This window comes from Gobius niger (assembly GCF_951799975.1).
Source record: "Gobius niger genome assembly, chromosome: 1".
In the NCBI taxonomy this organism is placed as follows: Eukaryota; Metazoa; Chordata; class Actinopteri; order Gobiiformes; family Gobiidae; genus Gobius; species Gobius niger.
In genome coordinates, this window is record NC_136852.1 from 69,323,213 (window position 1) to 69,342,547 (window position 19,335).

At 40.7% G+C, this 19,335-nt stretch overlaps 2 protein-coding genes across 3 annotated transcripts in view; both read left to right on the forward strand.

Moving 5' to 3' along the window:
- Positions 1 to 19,335, forward strand: part of qng1 (Q-nucleotide N-glycosylase 1) — a 177,521-nt gene that overhangs the window by 33,392 nt on the left and 124,794 nt on the right. The window lies entirely within an intron of this gene.
- On the forward strand, positions 1,409 to 17,884 carry LOC306977303 (kinesin-like protein KIF27). The gene is made up of 14 exons (XM_079575566.1): positions 1,409 to 1,974; positions 3,718 to 3,909; positions 6,116 to 7,065; positions 8,979 to 9,122; positions 9,192 to 9,353; positions 9,431 to 9,615; positions 9,698 to 9,780; positions 11,023 to 11,157; positions 11,239 to 11,435; positions 11,734 to 11,904; positions 13,293 to 13,475; positions 15,443 to 15,670; positions 15,789 to 15,987; positions 17,239 to 17,884. The coding sequence occupies exons 1-14, from the start codon at positions 1,671 to 1,673 to the stop codon at positions 17,820 to 17,822; spliced, it is 3,717 nt and encodes a 1,238-aa protein (XP_079431692.1). The 5' UTR covers positions 1,409 to 1,670; the 3' UTR covers positions 17,823 to 17,884.

Genomic DNA, 19,335 nt, shown 5'->3' on the forward strand with positions numbered 1-19,335 from the left:
AACAATAAGCTCCTAACAGGCTTTGACAAGTGTAGCTGCATGTTTTTAATAATACATATTATATCAATATTATGCAAATCAATGTGAAAATATTCTCAGTATTCAGAATACAATACTCTGATTGGAGAAAGTAATTAAATACATTACATAATACATTTTTAACCCGTAGAACACTCACTCAAATTCAAAACACCATCACCAACGAGATAATACACCCGATAAAAAGTACTTGTCAACAAAATCTATCAAAACATGACAATACATGACACATGTGAGTCGTGTTCTTTTATATTAAACTGTGTCATGTCTTAAATACACTAACCCTGCCCTACCTTCATCACTATCGCTAACATGTGTCTGTAGGAAAAAGTGTGTTTTGGAGGAAAACCCCCAGGCCTTCAAAGATGTCAAAGACAAAGCTGAAGCCCAGAGACCCAGGACACTCAGATAAACCATCATAATGAAAATCACATAAATGTATTTGCTTGTGTGAAAAACATCCGGCAACAGTGTTCTAGGGTTAAGTATTCAGTATTCTGTAATTAAATACACTTTCAAAGTATTCTCTCCAACACTGGTCATGCAAACATTTAAATACAGTACATTATTTTTAAATTACAAAATGTTATACAATCAGTCATAGCAGCTCAGGACTATTTGTACAATGATAAATAAAGCAATACTTATTTACTTACGATACAACGTTAAGGAAAGAGTTTTTACTCATTATTCTTTATTTAAACTATTTCTTTTTTTTTAATATGTTGGGCTGAATAACGCTTTAACCCCTTAACTCCCACCTGAACCGAGCACATTTTCTCCAGTTTGGCTTTACCCCAGTCCAAAAGCTTCTGGAAAAAAGCTGTGAAAAAAGCAAGAAAACTGAGATGAAAACAATGATGGAAATGGGACAAAAAAGTGACGAAAAATTCATGAAAAAGTGGCAAAAATGTCACAAGAAATTGACAAGAAATTGACAAAAAAATGACGAAAAAGTGACAAAAATTTGACAAAATTTGACAAAAAATTACAAAAATGTGACAAAAAAGTGGCAAAAAATATGACAAAAAATGGATAAAAAATTGACAAAAACATTTGACAAAATATTGACGAAAATGACACAAATGTGACAAAAAAAATACAAAAATGTGATAAAAAATGACAAAAAAAATGACAAAAAAGTTACAAAAATGAGTTGAATACCCAACAAAAAAACGATGGGTAAAAAATCTGACGACGTGAGGAAAAAGATCCTCTCGGTTCAGGCGGGAGTTAAGAGGTTAATCTAATTGGACCTGTGAATGTTGTAGGTTCGTCGCGAGCCGCTGGAGGGCGCTGTAGCCGCGTCACGTGTATCTCTCTCGCCGCTCTTCAAACCCAGCCACTGAACTCGTTGACCTTTTCGCTACCGTGGCGTCGTTACCTTGGCAACCGCCTACAGTCAACAAACGAGGGACGGGACAAAGTTTCCCGCAGCAACAACTGTCCCGAGTGACAATCAGACAATGACAAACATTACGGTAATCTACGGCTACGTGACGCTACTACGCGAATTACCAACGGAAGGCGAACCACGTTAACGATTTTAATTGGGGGGAAAAAAAATCGTTCTAAATTAGCGGGGTTGTAATATTCACTGCGTGTTTTGTCTGGCGTGAATTATCGTAATAATGGCCGACGATGTGTTCGTGCGAGTGGCGGTCCGGATCCGCCCGATGCTGGCGAAGGAGGTGCTGCGCAGACACCAGGTGTGCGTGCGCGTGGTGCCCGGGTCCTCGCAGGTGATGCTGGGCTCGGACAGGCTGTTCTCTTTCGAACACGCCTTCGGCCCGGAGTCCAGCCAGGACCAGGTGTACGAGGCGTGCGTCCGGCCGCTGCTGGACACTCTGCTGGAGGGCTACAACGCCACCGTGTTCTGCTACGGCCAGACGGGCTCCGGGAAGACCTACACGATGGAAGGAGGAGGGGGGCTGGGTGAGTCGGAGTGGGAATGAAATGCACGATGGGGGTTTATGGGGGTGATGGTGTTGAGCGGAGGGGGGACAGGGAGTGGGGCAACAAAGGAGGGTGACAGGAGGCAGAAGGGCACGAGTCACAGGACATCGTTTGGAATTACTGGGAAACATCACATTTCTATCAGTTTCTTGCTCCACATTTATTTATACATAGGCCTATTAGATTTTTTTTTTTTTTGTCTTAGCAAAACTGAAAATCTTCTTTTTAACCTCTTAACTCCCGCCTGAACCGAGAGCATTTTCTCCAGTTCAGCTTTACCCAGATCCTGTAGGCCAGTGTAACGCCTCATTTGAAAGCTAAGATCTACAAAACTCATCTGAATGGATCTTTTTCCTCACGTCATCAGATTTTTTTTCCCATCATTTTTTGGGGGGTTTTCAACTCATTTTTGTAATTTTTTTGTAAATTTTTGGTCAAATTGTTTGTAAATTTTTTGTCACATTTGTCCTTTTTTGTAAATAGGTCAAATATTTATCACATTTTTGCCACTTTTTTCATCATTTTTTCCGTCATTTTTTGTCCTTTTTTTGTCCTTTTTTGTCAATTGTTTGTCACATTTTTGTCATTTTTGTGTCATTTTTTCGTAATTTTTTTCCCCACTTTTTTGTCGCATCTTCTTCATTGTTTTCGTCTCAGTTCTGTCGCTATTTGAGTTGCCTTGTGTACGAAATGCGCGGTATAAATAAAGTTGCCTTGCCTATTTTCACACCTTTTTTTCCCGAAGCTTTTGGATTGGGGTAAAGCCAAACTGGAGAAAATGTGCTCGGTTCAGGTGGGAGTTAAGGGGTTAAATTTTACCTTTCATATTTTTATTGGTAATTATGCTTATGAAGTAGGCTATGTATGTTAATGTGTTTTTTAGCATACCAAAAATGTGTCATTGACATTGGGTTTTTGTTTGTTTTCTATATTGTTTTCAAGAAGAAAAAAAAAAAAAAGCTTTTTTGCATTTACATGGTCACATATTCTATATATGTACTGTATGTACCACTCACTTATTAACAACCTGCACGAGGACTGTAAACTTTTGCACCTCGATATTGTACTTTTTACAGTCTGTTCTAAATCTTATCTTATCTTATCTTATATTATATTAAAAGGCAGAAGTAACAAAGAAGGAGAGAGAGCGAAAGAAGAAGAAAGGGGGGTGGGATTTAGATTTACAATTTGAATATTTCCAAAAGGATCAGTGTTTTTATGTCTTTGGGGCAGTTCAAGTTCTGTATAGATTGATTATAGATTGATAATTGCACTGAAAATATAGTTGTCTCGACTTACCTTATTATGACATCACTAGTTATATTGTGAGCTCTGGTGAAAGACAACTGTACAAGCGCTCTTCCTTTATATGCATCAAAGATACAAAATATATTAAAAAAAAATACTTTTAAATGACTTTGTCTGTGTGCCTCAGATCTTTTTGCCTCTTGAACAATTTATGCAGAAAAGAAAGTTTTATATAAACTACACAAACACAGATAATGTGAAGGCATGTGATCAAGTCAATGCTTCAGTCTTTTTTCCAGTCAATCTTCCTGAATTTTGGTTTAAATTAGTGGGATCAAAGTATACTTGTAATATCTCACAGTACATTCATGACATAGATATATATTTTACTCACACATGCTCTTATAATATAGTATAACAAATACTGCAGTGAAATGTGTTTGTGTTTTAAGAAAGCTTCTTTTGTGATTTCAGCGGAGGAAGGAGGCATCATCGACCGCGTGGCCCATGACCTCTTCTATTTGCTGGACACCAGCAGTGACGTAGTAGACTTCACAGTCCACATGTCCTACCTGGAGCTCTACAAGGAGGAGCTCAGGGACCTGCTGGAGCTGCCCACTGTCCACAAGCCCCTTCACATCCGGGAGGACGACAAGGGAAACACTGGTGAGCACTACTTCTTCTTTCAGCTCAGGGTACAACAATATGTGATATGAGTTGTTACTTTATTAAAGGGGCTAGATGCAAGTTAGCCATTTTATACTCAATACTGCCACCTCAGGTCATACATGTAACTGCACCTTCTATATTATGCTTGTGCATGACGGCACTTCGGACCCGAGGTGACACCTTTTTGAGTGAAAGTGCAGGATTTTAGAGGCAGTTGTGGTGAACAGGTCTGAGCTCATTCTACACATTAGGACCTTGTTGGAACATGTAGGGGGAGGAAAATAGATAATTTTACCATTTTTAAACTCCGTATAGTCCCTTTAAGCCTTATGATAAAAGTATAAATTAAAGATTTGCCCAACAACTCAAGACGTTGAAATATTATAATATATTTCAATAATAATACATAATTGAAATTAGGGCTGAAACAACTAATCGATTAATCGACAACTAATCGATTACTAAAATAGTTGTCAACTATTTCAGTAATCGATTAATCGTTTTCTAGTAAACACAGACTAAAGTAGAGCAAAAAAGACATGAAAATTATGTATTTTGGATGAAAACCTACTTTGTTTTTAAAGTTAGGGTCTGCATTGTTTTGTACATTGTAAATTTCATAAATATCTGTCTTTTTCTCGTCCAATCAGAAAGCAGAATTAGCACAAATAGCCTTGTACAAACGTTTACTTTAAGTTTACTCCATCAACATGTCCTCAAGCGGCGTCACTTTAGCTCTATGTGATAAAAAAATGGAAAAAATACAATTTCCATGCACCTTTCACAGCCAAGCGATTAATCGATTAATCGTAAAAATAATCGGTAGATTAATCGATTACCAAAATAATCGTTAGTTGCAGCCCTAATTGAAATGATTGTAGTTAATGCAGAACTGGAGAGGATTAAAGCAGATGACTTTTGTGTAGGTTATTACCTGATGGAACTGATATTAAAAAACTGATTTGTCACAAAGTACTCAAAGCGATATTGGAATGTTGCTATTCTTTAGCATTTGGTTATAATGGTGCTTTGCTTTGTTTAAATTAATATATTTATTATTAAAGGACCTTTACAGTTTCAAGTAAAAACTAAATTACACATGAAATGTAGCTAACCTGCCAGACAGAGGCACGTATTGCTGGGTTGCAGGTCACATCACAGCATTCTAAAGGCCTATACTATTATATGAGGAAACATTTAGAAGTTTTTGGTCTTGTACAGAGCGATCATGGACCCAGTGACTGGTATTAATGATCATTTTTTTAGTTCATATATTTTCTTTTTAGCTACGACTTGTGAAAGTGTAATGCTGTTAATTAGGAAGTGAAAAAACGGCTGGACCAGCAAAGACAAGACAAACATTTCAAGTCACAATTACTTAATGTCAGTTCAGTTTAGTTTAATTGTGTTTATTTGTCACACAGAAAATGTCAATATTGCATAAAAAGAGTTCATGCAAGACCCAAGCAGAGCGAAACAGCTTTTTTCCAATGTGGTTTTATACTGCAAGTAGATTTAATCTGAATCGGAATCTAAACAGAAATCTTGTATATATTTTTAACTATTAATATTATTTGCTAATTCTCCTCTGGATTATCAATTCTCAATTTTATTTTTATTTTGTTTCCTCGGGGGGGAAACAAAGGCCTATGTTGTTGACCTTAGTTGTAACTTTTTTTGTTCTGACATGTCAATAAACAAAATAATAATAAATAAAAAAAGATATGCATACACAGCACCTTACATAGTACTGATTTATCATAATACAGAATCAGTCCCAGCAGCCCGACTTTTAGCATCTGAAAGTTCCCACTGCTGTCTAGGGCTGCACGATATTGAAGTGACTTGCGATATGCGATACTGCCGTGCAATATCGGGATAACGGCATTATTGCGATATTTCACTAAACACGATATGTTCCATTTTTCCAGCAAATTGTGTCAAAAGAAGACTGAAAAAACACCCCATCAGGACCTAAACAAGGGTAGAATTTAATAAGCCTAGTAAATGTTACACTGAACTTTTACACATGACTTGCAAAAAAAATGGGTCGATCTCAGTCAGATGAAGGCTATGGGGATGTTGCGATATATTGTGGCTTCTGGCGATACGGATATTGCATCAGCTAATATCGCGATACGATATTTTTCGCGATATATTGTGCAGCCCTACTGCTGTCCATAACCCATGTTTGTGCCCACAGTCGTCACTGGAGTCACAGAGACGCCCATCGCCTCGGCCGAACAGCTCCTCAGCGTTTTGGAGACCGGCAACGCCCTGCGGCACACCGGCGCCACCGCCATGAACAACCAATCCAGCCGCTCCCACGCCATCCTCTCCCTGCACCTGTACCAGCGCATCCACGGCGACGGCTCCTCCCATCAAACCGTGCGCTGCTCCAAAATCAGCCTGGTGGACCTGGCCGGCTCCGAGCGCGCCTACAAGACCAGCAACACCGGCCCGTGCCTCAAGGAGTCCGCGCACATCAACGCCGGGCTGCTGGCGCTCGGCAACGTCATCCGCGCGCTCACCGACCCCAACCGCCATCGCAGCAACACGCACATACCGTACCGGGACGCCAAGATCACCCGCCTGCTCCGCGATTCCCTGGGAGGCCACGCCCACACGCTGATGATGGCGTGCGTCAGCCCGTCGGACCAAAGCGTGGCGGAGACCATGAGCGTGCTGCAGTTCGCTTCTAAGGCGCGGCACATCCGGAATCGGCCCGTGTCGGCGGCGTCGAGCAACGCGGCGGCTACGATCCCGTGGGACCCCGGGGAAGCGAAAAAGAGGGAGCTGGAGTTCGAGGTGCAAACGCTGAGAGAGCTCCTGAGGGAGAAACAGAGCGAGCTGCAGAAAGACCGAGAGAGGACTAAAGCGGGAGACACTTTGCGGGAAAATTTCAAACTCACTCATCAGACGGCGGACCAAGATGGGGGCGAGTACTTCGAGCTGGCCGTGGAGGCTGCGGCTCTGTTGGCGGAGGTGTCGCCCACTATTGCAGATAGTTACTTTAAACGCAGAGTGGAGCAGTGGCAAGAGAGGCTTCGTGCGGTAAATACGTTACATCAAGAGAACAGGGCGGAAAAGAAGGAGGAGCAGCAAAGCAGTGATGACGGGATGAAGCTCAGAGAGGAGCTATTACAATGCAAGGTAAGAGGCGGGTAGGACTCAGTTACATTTACTCAAGTACATGAACTTGAGTAACTTGAAATTATAAAAAAGTAAAATTACATTGAAGTATCTTTCTTGTTTGAGTCCAAATAATTGTTGCTTTTTCCACTGTGAGTAAATATTTAAGCGGCAAATGCATCATTTTGATCCGTAAAACAGATCGTTTCGTGCTCCTTGTTCTTTAGAATTATTTTGTTTTTCTGTATTTTTAGCCATTTTCTTGAAATTTTCTTTGCAATCACGATTTCCATATGATTTATGGTTTGTTTCACACAATTTATGGCAGGGTTAGGCAAGTTTGCTCAGTGGAGTGCTGTTTTTCTTCATCGTCAAAAGACCAAGGGCCGGACCCTCCAATTGAAGCAATTGAAGTAAAGCATCACTTTCTACATATGCCAGTGTTGCACATCATATACTGGAAAAGTGTTCATCGTAAATTAGATAAATTACTTAAAATCGCTTGAATAAAGATTTTTTTTTATGTTAAATTTGCGTCGGTTTGAACTAATCTAAGATCAGATAAAAACACCAATGCCATTGGAACAAATAGAAATCCCACTGGAAATTAACTTTTACTGTAAAAAATATTTATTTTTCACTTGAAATTAAACAAAATAACAAAATATAACAAAATAATCTGAGTTAAGAAAAAACTTGTGCTTGTTCCATTGGCAAGAATAGGTTTATCTGCATTAAGGCCAGACCAAATCCACTCAATCTTTAGATTTAATCTCTTAATTCAAGTAGCTTTAAGTCATTTCTTAGTATTCTTAGAGTATTTTTTAGGATTATAGTCTAAAAGTGTGCTCTGCTAAGAAATTTTAAGAAATTGACAGTATTTTTTAACATTTCTAGAGTACTTTAACAGGCATTTGATCTCTGATTTGGGTCATAATGTTTCTCAAAATCATCTCGAGGGCCAGAGTTTGATGATGGAGGGCCGGTTTTGGCCCCCGGGCCTGACGTTGCCTACCCCTGATTTATAGTGTCATTGAAAATAAATCAATTTTTTAAATCTTTTCATCAATTACTCATAGTACTGAAGTAACAGTTTAGTACTTATTTTACTCTTACTTGAGTAAATATTTGACTACTCTACTCACCTCTGGAAATGAGTCATTCAGTCTCTATCAAAATGACTCAAAAGTCATAGGAGATTTATGTGTCCTGTACCATGTATTGTGATTTTAAGGCTCTTTTTTTGGAGTGTACATTTTTTGACATTAGAGTCTTGGGGCGCCATATTGAAGGATCACTGTAAATATAACACATACTTATAATAATGTTTTGTTTTTACTGTTCTCACTCTATATACTATATGAAATAGTCCTAAAAAACATGGTTCTGGGCTCGCCACCTCACACCAGACTTCAGTTAAGCCAGGAAGTGTGACGTATTTACGTGCCACGATCAAATTATTACATGAAATAATGGATAAAATCATTACTTAGTGCTGCAATAACACACTGCTGTTAATCTGAGTAGTACAGTAACTTAAAGCTGCACCGTGTAACATTTTACCCACTAAAAAAGAATCAAATCCAAGCATTTATTTTTATTACACACATTTTTATTGTTGAAATATGTTTGAAAATGTGAACAAATAAACTCAGACCTGACTAACTTTACTGGGAATGGGTATCGTCTCCAGCTCGTCTCCATGGAGATCTCATCTGAACACAGCCAAATATGAGATTTGAATAGGTTAGGTCCTCATCCAAATCCATTCTTTGATTACCCACTGCAAAAATAGCTTTTTTAGTGTCGAGCTAGTCACTAGGAGCATGTTTTGTATTGCTGGCAACAGTATAATCCAAAATGTTACGCAGTGTGCCTTTTAACTTGACTTAGTTTGAGAGTAACAAATCTACTATACATGGATTCTGTTTCAGGAAGCTCTGGCAATAGATGAAGAGATACTACAGCAAAAAGACGCCGACCTAAAACTCCTTAAAGACAATATCGAGGAACTAAGCCGGGAATGCACAGCTCACCTGCAACAACTGGACACGGAGCGGGAACAGAATCGCATCAAGGTCATTTTCAACCAGCAGAGTGTGACTCTCACGATGCCCCGTCATTTAACTCATGTTTTTATCATTCAGACGGAACAACTAGTGAACCAGCAGATCATGATCGAGCGCCTTCAGGGGTTGAAGTCCTCGGCTTTGGGAACCGGAGAGAGCAGTGCCAGTGGGAGCTACGAGAGGAGAGCCCACAGTGTGCCCCTGCCCCGACAGAGCTCAGCACTCCGCCCGCTCAGAAAGGTACCGTGCTGCATATGAACATTCACGTTTGGTTTCTGAAACACCCAGGAATTAGCAAAAACCTCTCCCCTCTTTAGATCCACTCCTGCCCGCCCCTGTTCTCTTTGGAAAGGGTCATAGCGTCTTTCAAAATGAGAGGTCAACTCCTTTTGGCTGAGCTGGACGAGAAGCAGGAAGTGTACAGTCCTTTTACGGAGCGACAGGATACAAATCCAGAAGAGGAGGGGGAGGAGGAAACATTTCTGAGCAAAATGGGATTCAGGTGAGTAGTATGTGTAAATAGTTTAGAATGTAGATGCTATGAAGTACTGCTAACATTGCTTTCTATGCCCCCCTCCCTATAGCCGTTCATTAAACCGAACATGGACAAGTCGAGAGACAAAGCAAAAGCCACATGAACCTATCCAGTTGGGCCAGAGAACAAAAGGTTAGCTCTTTTCATGGATTTTGTTTTGTTTATATTATGCTTTCACTTTTTGTGCTTTGTAAAACATTATGAAGTTGTTTCTTGTATTGTTTCATTCACGTACGTCGAGGCTATTAGCAAAACAATAAGCCCTTGACACTGTGGATTTAGGTAATGAAATGATAAAACTCACCACAGAGTAAGCGAGGTATGGAGAGAAAATAGAAGTCATGATAAAGGCAAAAACATCTTTCAATGGAAACAAGAAGCTTTTCCAAACTGCGGCACTGACGATGAGGGGCAGGAGGGCGAGTCACCTGACAACTCTGAGGTTCTCTTGGTCCCAGAGGGTGTTTACAATAAAGTAAAGTTGGCAAACGGTTGGTAATGTTATATCCGAGAGGCCCATTGCTCATTATATACAAGATTATCTGGGAACCATTACTCAAGAAAGCGCCAATGAAGGGGTATAAAAGGCAGCAGATACATGTAATTGCATCCGAATAATGAGTCAGCAGAACTTGCAGTTTTATTGTGGACCGGTGTGGTGCATTACAGGGTCTTTTAACTCATTGACTGCCAATGACGTCTACAGATGTCAATTAGGTTTTCCAATGGGAACAGCTGCAGCAAAGCCTTGAGCATGTCTGGTGTTAAAATCTTAGTTGCGCTGCCTAATGCTGCCACCTAGTGACTCAATAAAATAAGTTATTTTATTGAGTCACTAGGTGGCAGCATTGCACTTTCGTTTTCTCAGCTTTTTGGTCAGAAAACAGCATTTTGGGTGATTTAACCTATTTTCTACGGACGATTACTAAAGAATGGAAAGAGGTACAAACGCATTTTTTTTTAGATGAAAGAAGAGAGTCTAATCTTTCTTTTGATAGGTTTTGTGTTGACCTAAATTTTCTGTGGGTCTTGAAAAAACTGTCAAAATCCTGAAAAACCTCTGGCAGTGGGGAGCTCTCTGATTTGAAAATGGCTGGCAGTCAATGCGTTAATCTCCGTGTAATTCTATGCAGCTGTGAAGCTATGTGAATTGCCTTGTGTATGAATTGTGCTCTACAAATTAACTTGCCTTTCCTTTCCTTTCCTAGATACTGAAGCTTCTAGCAGTTTCTTGTATCTTGGGACTTGTATAATATGTCTCCTTTGAATTTCCATTTAGTTTGTTGCTCTTGTGGCTTATGACCTGGAAAGTTCCGTTGTATTACTTCACGTCCCCCTGATATGTTATTGTCACATATTTTCATACATCCCTAGAATTGACACAAGATCAACATGCAAAGCCAAGTCGACCAAACAAAATGCGGTCTAGCGCCACACAAAGAAGGATCCAGGAGCTGACCATCAACATGAAAATGAAGGAGGAGCTTATCAAAGACTTGGACAGAACTGGTACGCATATATCAACTTTTTCGTATATTACAGCCACACTTACGCTGCACTAACTCGGTCTGAATGTTTCATACACGGCAGAGAAATTATCCCAAGCTTTGGACAGGCGTGGCAGCGCCGCTGGGACAGACGCCGGAGTTCTTGCGAGGATCTCAAAGCAAAGCCAGAGGTTTCGAGCGGATGTGTTCTCCAGTCTGCAGCACATGAAGCAGCAGAGGGCAGAGCTGCAGGCCAGCTGTGCACAGGGGACTCCAGAGACTCCGCCCGAGCAGTGCGAGGTATGGACAGGATCTCTTCACATCTTCTTCACTTCACTGCAGTTTGGGAGTTTGATTTCTGTTGTTTGTTGTAGGTCCGATTATCAGAAAACAGAAGACGGTGTGAGGAAGACGGAATAAATGAGGTACAAGTTTAAATTCAAGCCCCATTTTAGGCCTAATTTAGCCCTGATTGTACCTCGATCTCGGCCCGGTTATGGTGCTTGGAAGGTCTAAATCTTGGTCCAAGTCTTTAGAACCACCGAAGTGAGGGATTTCAAACACATCCCCCATCGTAGCACGTCTGTAATGTCCGTAGGCTGGTGACGGAGACTGGCTGGAGGAGTTGGAGGAGGCCGTGCTGCAGAGGAGAGCCGAGCTGAGGGATCTGACTGACGAGCAGCAGAGCAGGGACAGGGTGCAGCAGAGACGGCAGGCCTGTCTCCAACAGAAGAGCAAGCTGGAGATCAAGAGCCTGCGCTCCAGTCAGGTCAGATACTGGAGCTTCACCCGTGGGTCTGTCGACTACAATGGGTACAGTAGTAGTTAACAGTGCCATACCTAGTCAATTTGAATCCAAACCATTGTTATTATTATCAAATGAGAGTGTGCTTTAAGTGCATATGACAGGTTTTCTTGTATTTTTTCTATTTTTGTGTCAAAAATTATCAGCCCTACTCATCTGTCCTACTTTTCTCACTCTTTACTGTCAGGTGGGACAACTAGGATTACAACACCTATAGGGCAGACTGCTCAAAATAAGTATTTTGCTTTAAAGGAACAGGCCATACTGAGATATGTTCCCACCTGAGCTTAGACGAGTTGATGCGTACCTGTCTGGTCTTTGTGCCCGTGGAAGAGTGTGGTAGCTTCCAACTTAATCCCGTTTGGAGCTATAGGAATACATTGGGAGAGGCCAATTGCTAACAAGATCTTTGGTCGTTTTGCGTGACTGAGCGCACACACAAAGACCAGACAGGTACGTATCAACTCGTCTAAGCTCAGGTAAGAACATATCTCAGTATGGAAAAACGGTGGCCTGTTCCCCCGCCTTAACCGTGTGCATCTAAAATCTTCCCGACTCGAGTCTCGACTGGAGCTTCCAGACCAGGCCAGTGTAACGCCTCATTTGAAAGCTAAGACCTACAAAGCTGATCTCAACAGATCATCTTCCTTGCGTTCTTGCCGCGTTGCCGTCACTTTATTCACATTCTTTTTCATCTTATTTAGTTTTTGTCACATTTTTGACAACATTTTTAAGGTTTTAGATTTTGGTAAAGCCAAACTGGAGAAAATGCACTCTGTTAAGGGGGGGTTTAAGAGGTTAAAGCCACACCGCACAACATTTCACCCAGAAAAAAAGAATAAAATACGAGCATTTATTCTATTACGGATATTTTTATTGTTTATCTGAACCTTATTCTCCTGTACAGGGGACGCCCAGACCTTTCAAACCATATATAATGTGTTGGGATAAAACTATTGTATTGTAAAATGTTTATATTAACCATTTCACTCAAATTAAAGGTGCATTATGTAACTTTTATGTGGAAAAGAAGCGTATTTGTGCGTATTTGACCTTGTAGTGACCCAGCAGATGTATGAGTGGTCAGCATGGCGCCTTTACTTTCCATCACAGTGGTCTCTAGGACGCTCCAGGATCAATTGCTCTGAAGGTTTTCTGGTGAGAGCAATAAAAACCTTCCAAACAACTGATCCTGGAGCGTCCTAGAGACCACTGTGATGGAAAGTAAAGGTGCCATGCTGACCACGCATAGAGTCACTACAAGGTCAAATGTGCACAAATGTCAGCTGGCTCCCAGGAAGTTCAAAATGATTACAAAAAAACTGAAGATATTTTCTATTGCTGTGTTTTAGGTACTGAGTCAGGACCTGCTGCGTCTGTCACTGCAGCTGGACAACTTGGAAGAGCGAATTCACAGCGAGGGACGAGCCAAAGGTGTTTCTTTAGAGGAACTGAAACTGGAGAGAGATGCACTTCAGAAGAAACGGGACATACTGGAAGCACAACTTAAGGACAACAAACTTCTCACTCCCGAGGTACAGAGTGTCTTGTGTTATTGCATGATTAGAGAGAAATGTGGCTAACATTTGTCATTTTGGGTCGAATTAAAGTTATATATTTAAGGTGAAAGCTTAAGATAAGATAAGATAATCCTTTATTGATCTCACAATGGAGAAATTCACTTGTTACAGTCGGTGTTCAAGAAGATCACTCAGAGTTGTGCAAAAACAGACGGGAAAATGTGCAACCAGTAAAATAGAATAAAAACGAGGTATCCCATGTACAACAAGCAGCAGAAATACAACAATAGGTATTATGAGCTCCAATTAATGTACAAAAGAACCGTGTTGAGAAATGTTTTGAAAGGTTACAATCTAAGGGAAATATTGACTTTAACGATCTAAAAAAGATGATTAAAGCCACACTGTGACACATTCCAGGTCACACATATATTGCTGCATGACTGTCCGATCACTGTGTGTAACAAACGTGCCAGTGTTAAAAATACACCTGTAATTAAATTAATGCTTGTATTCTTTTCTATTTCTTGGGTGAAATGTTTTGTGGTGCGGCTTTGAACAATTAAAAAGTACGCCCGATTATGAGTGTTTAGCCATTTCTGAATGTTTTTAGTGTTTTTACTACAAATTAGTTTATAGGTCCTAGAGCTGCTTCAATTTTATAGAAAAAAAACTCGATTCAATTTTTTCCCACCCGTTTAAAACAAAGCTGACTGTTAATGTATTTAGTTAAAGTACATCAACAAACCTTGAAAATTAGCAAAGACAATCACTGACAATCACGCTGTGCTGTGTGCAGTTTACATTATCATTATTATTTTTTTTAGTTAAGTTTATTTCAAACAATTTAAAAACAATGATAATACAAGTAGTGCATACCAATACAGCAATTGTTCAAAAAGGAGTGTGTTGAAGTGTGGCCTTATTTAGTCCCACCCCCTTTCTACTTGACATTTCTACAGGTGCAAAAGAAGCTGAAATCGTTCTTCTTTTACAACAACCTGCACAACTGAGATACTCAATATTTACAACAATTGTTTTACAAAATATGAATGTCTTTCCACAATATACACATCACATCAGTTTTGAAATTCATGTATACCCTTCCTCCTCTTCCATCCTGAATACCGGCTGGTAATAGATCATTTCTAGCTTTGAACATCATTATTGCGGTGAAATAATTGATCAGATCCTTCAGTTTAAGTAGATTTGACCTTAGGAAAAGAGGGTGAGTATGATCTCTATATCCTGCATTATGAATTACTCGAATTGCTCTTTTCTGGAGAAGGACAAGTGAGTTTGCAGTACTGTAGCCATTCCCCCAGACCTCAATATTAGGTTAGATTTTTTTGCCCAGTATCCAAGAAATGAGTCCAAAGAAGGTACTTTAAAGCAGCACTATGTAACATATTTACCTTAATAAATCCTTTTTGTAGTCCCTATGAGCGTAATATAAGTGTTAATAGGGGTAAGACAAACTGCTTTAGGGCAGTCCAATACACACTAATATTAGATCATCACGAAGCTCCGTCGCATTACTCGGGTTTATATTATGCGGGAGCCAGCACAAAAAGGAAGAGAAGACCTTTGTCCGAGGAGGAGAGGAAAGAAAGGATCTAGTCTCTCCCCATTCGGCTTTTCGCCTGACGTCACTCTCCTTTCCTCTCGTCAATGAACTTTATGGACCATTCTTGCTTAAAACATTGAATCTTAATCAGCATACAGACATCATGTGTTTACGCCAATGATATTCTTAAAGGGACCTTCAGGGAGAGCTCCACTCGCAGATTACTGAGGATGCTTTAAAAAAAAAATCCCACAGTAGCACCACTTCATGACATCACCAGGTGGCGGATGAGCATTTGGATAAAGCTGTTGCAAACGGGACAGACTGAATAAACAGGATTAACCAGACATACAGTATCGGAAAGTGTCAGAATGCCACTAATATCGCACTCTGTCTGTGATTTCACATTGTTTAGGAGGAGCACAGCCTACTGGAGCTGGAGGAGGCTCTTGAAACGTTGGATGCGGCCGTGGAGTTCAAAAACAAGACCATCCAGAAGAGGCAGGAGAAGCTGTCTGCCTCTGGGCTCTCCTCTCGCAAAGGGGCCGACAGCGAGGCCGTACACCTCGGCCCTGTCCTGTGCAAACTGACGGAGCTGTCCCCGCCGGAAATATCCGAGCTGTTCACCAGATACTTCAATAAGGTCGGGAAACTTGTAGATGCTATACTGACATAACAAGGCAATTGTCTACAGTACATCTAAACCACATACAATCTACCGTCTTTACTTACTCAGTCTAATGCATTGAGCCTGTCTTTAGGTCGTGTGTCTCCGTGAGGCTGAGCGGTCTCTGCGGTGGCGCTGTGAGGAGTTAGAGCTGCAGACGGCAGAGCAGGACATGGCTCTGGCGGAGATGGAGGGGAACATGCAGCGACTGGCCCTGGACACGGACCGCAGACTAATGCAGCAGCAACGCGAGCACCAGGCCAATGTCCAGCTGGTGCTCACAGAACTCAAGGGTCAGCAAACCACACACATGCATAATATATCTGCAGTGTTTCAGTCACAATACTATGCTATTGAAATGTTTTACAAAGGTTCTTAAGACACCATCTGGACTCTGTAGTGTGGAAAGCTCTGCCTCTTAGCCAAGGAAAAAAAGACACGTTCAGGAAGTTAGGGACAGGAACCGGGAAAGAAATAGAAAAGGAAAAGTGCTGGTGAACCTTTGAATAACTCCTGTAAGACTGAGAGCTTACACAGACATATACAATAGATACAGACGGCATCTCTGGAATCGCCCATATATGGTCATGTTTGAAAACAGTTAAGGGGGAAAACAATTTAGAAAAAATCGAACCTTTCTCTAATTATTCAAAAACTACTTTAACAAACGCTGAATTGTGAATATAGTTTTCTACTAAATAAAGATACAAAGACATGGAGTGGAGTAAAGTAGTTCAACAGCCCATAAATACATAAATAACCGAGAATGCTAACCTGATGCTTCATGTTAGCATCGGGCTAATGCTAACGGTCAGCTAGCGCTAGCTACTGCCATTTTTTCACTTCTACTGAACAATCTGCTGTGAAAAAATATCCACATGGGCCCGATTTACACTTTACTTTACTTATGTGATAAATAAGTTCATATTCCACCAGAAAATGGCTAAAAAGAGTGGAAATTGTGTTTCTCTAAAGCAGGGGTTGGCAAGTTTGTGTCATGGAGGGCCGATTTTCTTCACTGCCAAAACACCAAGGGCCGAAACTCACAATTTTTTGCCCAAAGTAAATCACCTTTTCTCTACACATATACGTTTTGCTCATAATATATGACCTAATGGGGTGTTTTGCTGGGAAATGTGAAAATATTGACAGTATTTCCCACATTTCATAGTCCTTTTCACGTATTTGGTCTCTGATTTATGAATAAATGTTTCTTCAAAATTCTCTTGGGGGCCAAAGGTTTTATGCTGGAGGGCCGAATTTGGCCCCCGGGCCTGACGTTGCCTACCCCTGCTCTAAAGATTCTGTTTCCCCCTCGGCGAAGCCACGCCCCCTTCTATGACAAGATGCCGTCTGTATCTATATCACGGATGTTGCTATGTCAACCTTTAATGTGACGATTGGGGGCCTAATTGTGAAAGTACCAAAGCTTATGAAGATGCTGAGGGGACAAATATCTATTAAATATTTCACTTGTATTGTGATTGTGAGAAATGCATTGGAAACTTTTGAGTACTATTCATTATTTTGATTATGTCTTGCAGAAATTGCATCAAAGGAGGAACAAGCCGGCATCCAGGACAAACTCCAGCAGCTGGAGAAGGAGCTGTTCTTTTATAAGAGCTCCACTCGCCAACTGAAGAAGCAACTCCGAGAGCTCAGTGTCTCCCAGTCTTCTGCTAACCAGCGTTTTAACTCAGAGGGAGACAAGCACATAGGAACCAATGGAACACCAACTTATGAACAAGTGCAGGCCTCAACTCATATACCAACTACATACACCAGAATAAATGCTACAGGAACACCGCGTTCTCAAACGGGCAGCTTTACACCACAAAAACCAAGTCCCTTCTCATCTTTTCGTCTGAAATCCGACAAAAATTCTACTTCAGTTGGGAGTATTTCTCTTACACAATCCGGCGATAGCGCTCAGAGCAACCCGTTCGGAGAAAAGATGACACCGGTGCGAGTGCTCCGCCGGGGGCTACGGCAGATTTCCCCGTCCCGACTGCAAGCAAGCCGATCGTCCACTAGAGGGCAGCCTTCCACAGTGGAAACCAGCACAGAGACGACGCTGCTTGAAGATTCTATTGAGGTGACAAGATTTACAGACGGATCATTGATGTAATGGAAATGAATGGACAAAAGCAAACAGGTTGTGCCTTACGATTGTGGTAGAATATGAAAGCTCTTAGTCATTTTTAGTCCTTACATGCTTTGTACAACAATGCACATGTATTACTTTTATTTTATTATTTTTGATTTATTTTCATCTCAAATGCTACTTCCTATTTTAATATTATTTTTATAATACACATTTAAATTATTATTATTATTATTATTATATTTCTTGCCGACTTCTTTCCCTTCATTTCTACTATGCAAAGATTTTTGACACAATGACACATAGCAGTTTTAGTTTACTTGCCATTTGTTCCAAGCACTATGCACGCAACAGCACTTACAAAGGCCTCTAGATTGATTCTTCATCTCAGCTCTGGATAATCAGTATATCTTTTTTACTTTCAATTCTATGCATGTATTTAGTTTTCTATGGCAATTCAAGACCCCTAAATTGTGTGTCGTGTGTTTTTTTTTCTTCGTATTAAAGATGTATTGAACAAAATCTACTGCCGATCTGTATTTATTCATTCATTTGCATCACCATTTTAATGTATTTCAAATGTGTTGTACTGGAAATGGTCGCATAAAATTACAAGAAGAAGATTAAATCAGTCCATGAAACAACAACATAAAAATGAATGAATTACAGTAAAAAGCAAGAGTGCAGATAAAATACTTCTAGTTGTCATATGCACGGGTGAAAAGAACTGTTTTCCGCCTGGATTTGAACATTTAAACGTTAGAGTTGTGCCTGTCTCACATCCTCATGAAGACTGTTCCAGATTTTAGCTCCAGTCTCAGCGTGTTAAGTCCTAACTCTGGGAACCACCAGGAGACGAAATGGTTCACACGGCTGTAACTTGTCAGAGATGTACTTCGGTGCTAAACCATGAAAGAGCTGTTTTAAATTCTATTCTCTGATAGGGCTTTTCCACCAAGGTGCTGGTTCTGGGCTGGTTCAGAGCTGGTTCTGGTGCCGGGTTGGTTCCATACTGACTTGGTTTTCCACCAAAATGAGAGCTGTGCCTATTGTCATAGCAACGCTTTGGGAAGTCAACATCAAAAATTGATAGTAGCATCTTACTACAGCCACTTTTGGTTATAAAATACAGAAAAATAAGTTTATGTTTCAGTCACAGCAGCCGTTCACATTTTGATTTCTTCTTTCTAACTCTTGTTTTAGCTAAAGAGCATAAAGCAAAACAACAGTTTCCCCCACAGAGACTGTTTTGGCTTCTCCAGGAAGTTCTAAGCACAAACTAACTAATATTGATGTTTGTTGGAGGAGAGAGCCACGCCCCCAGCCGCTGACATCACTGGTGCTCGTTTCTTGGTCCAGCTTTTAACTGATTCCCAACCGGCACCAGATTTTGGAACCAAGAGCCAGCGTTTTTTTAGTGGAAAACGAAAGAACCGGTTCTGAAACTGGAACTGGCCCAGAACCGGCACCGGCTTGGTGGAAAAGGGCTATTAGTGACAAGAAGCCAGTGCGGAGACCAGAGCACTGGACTAATATG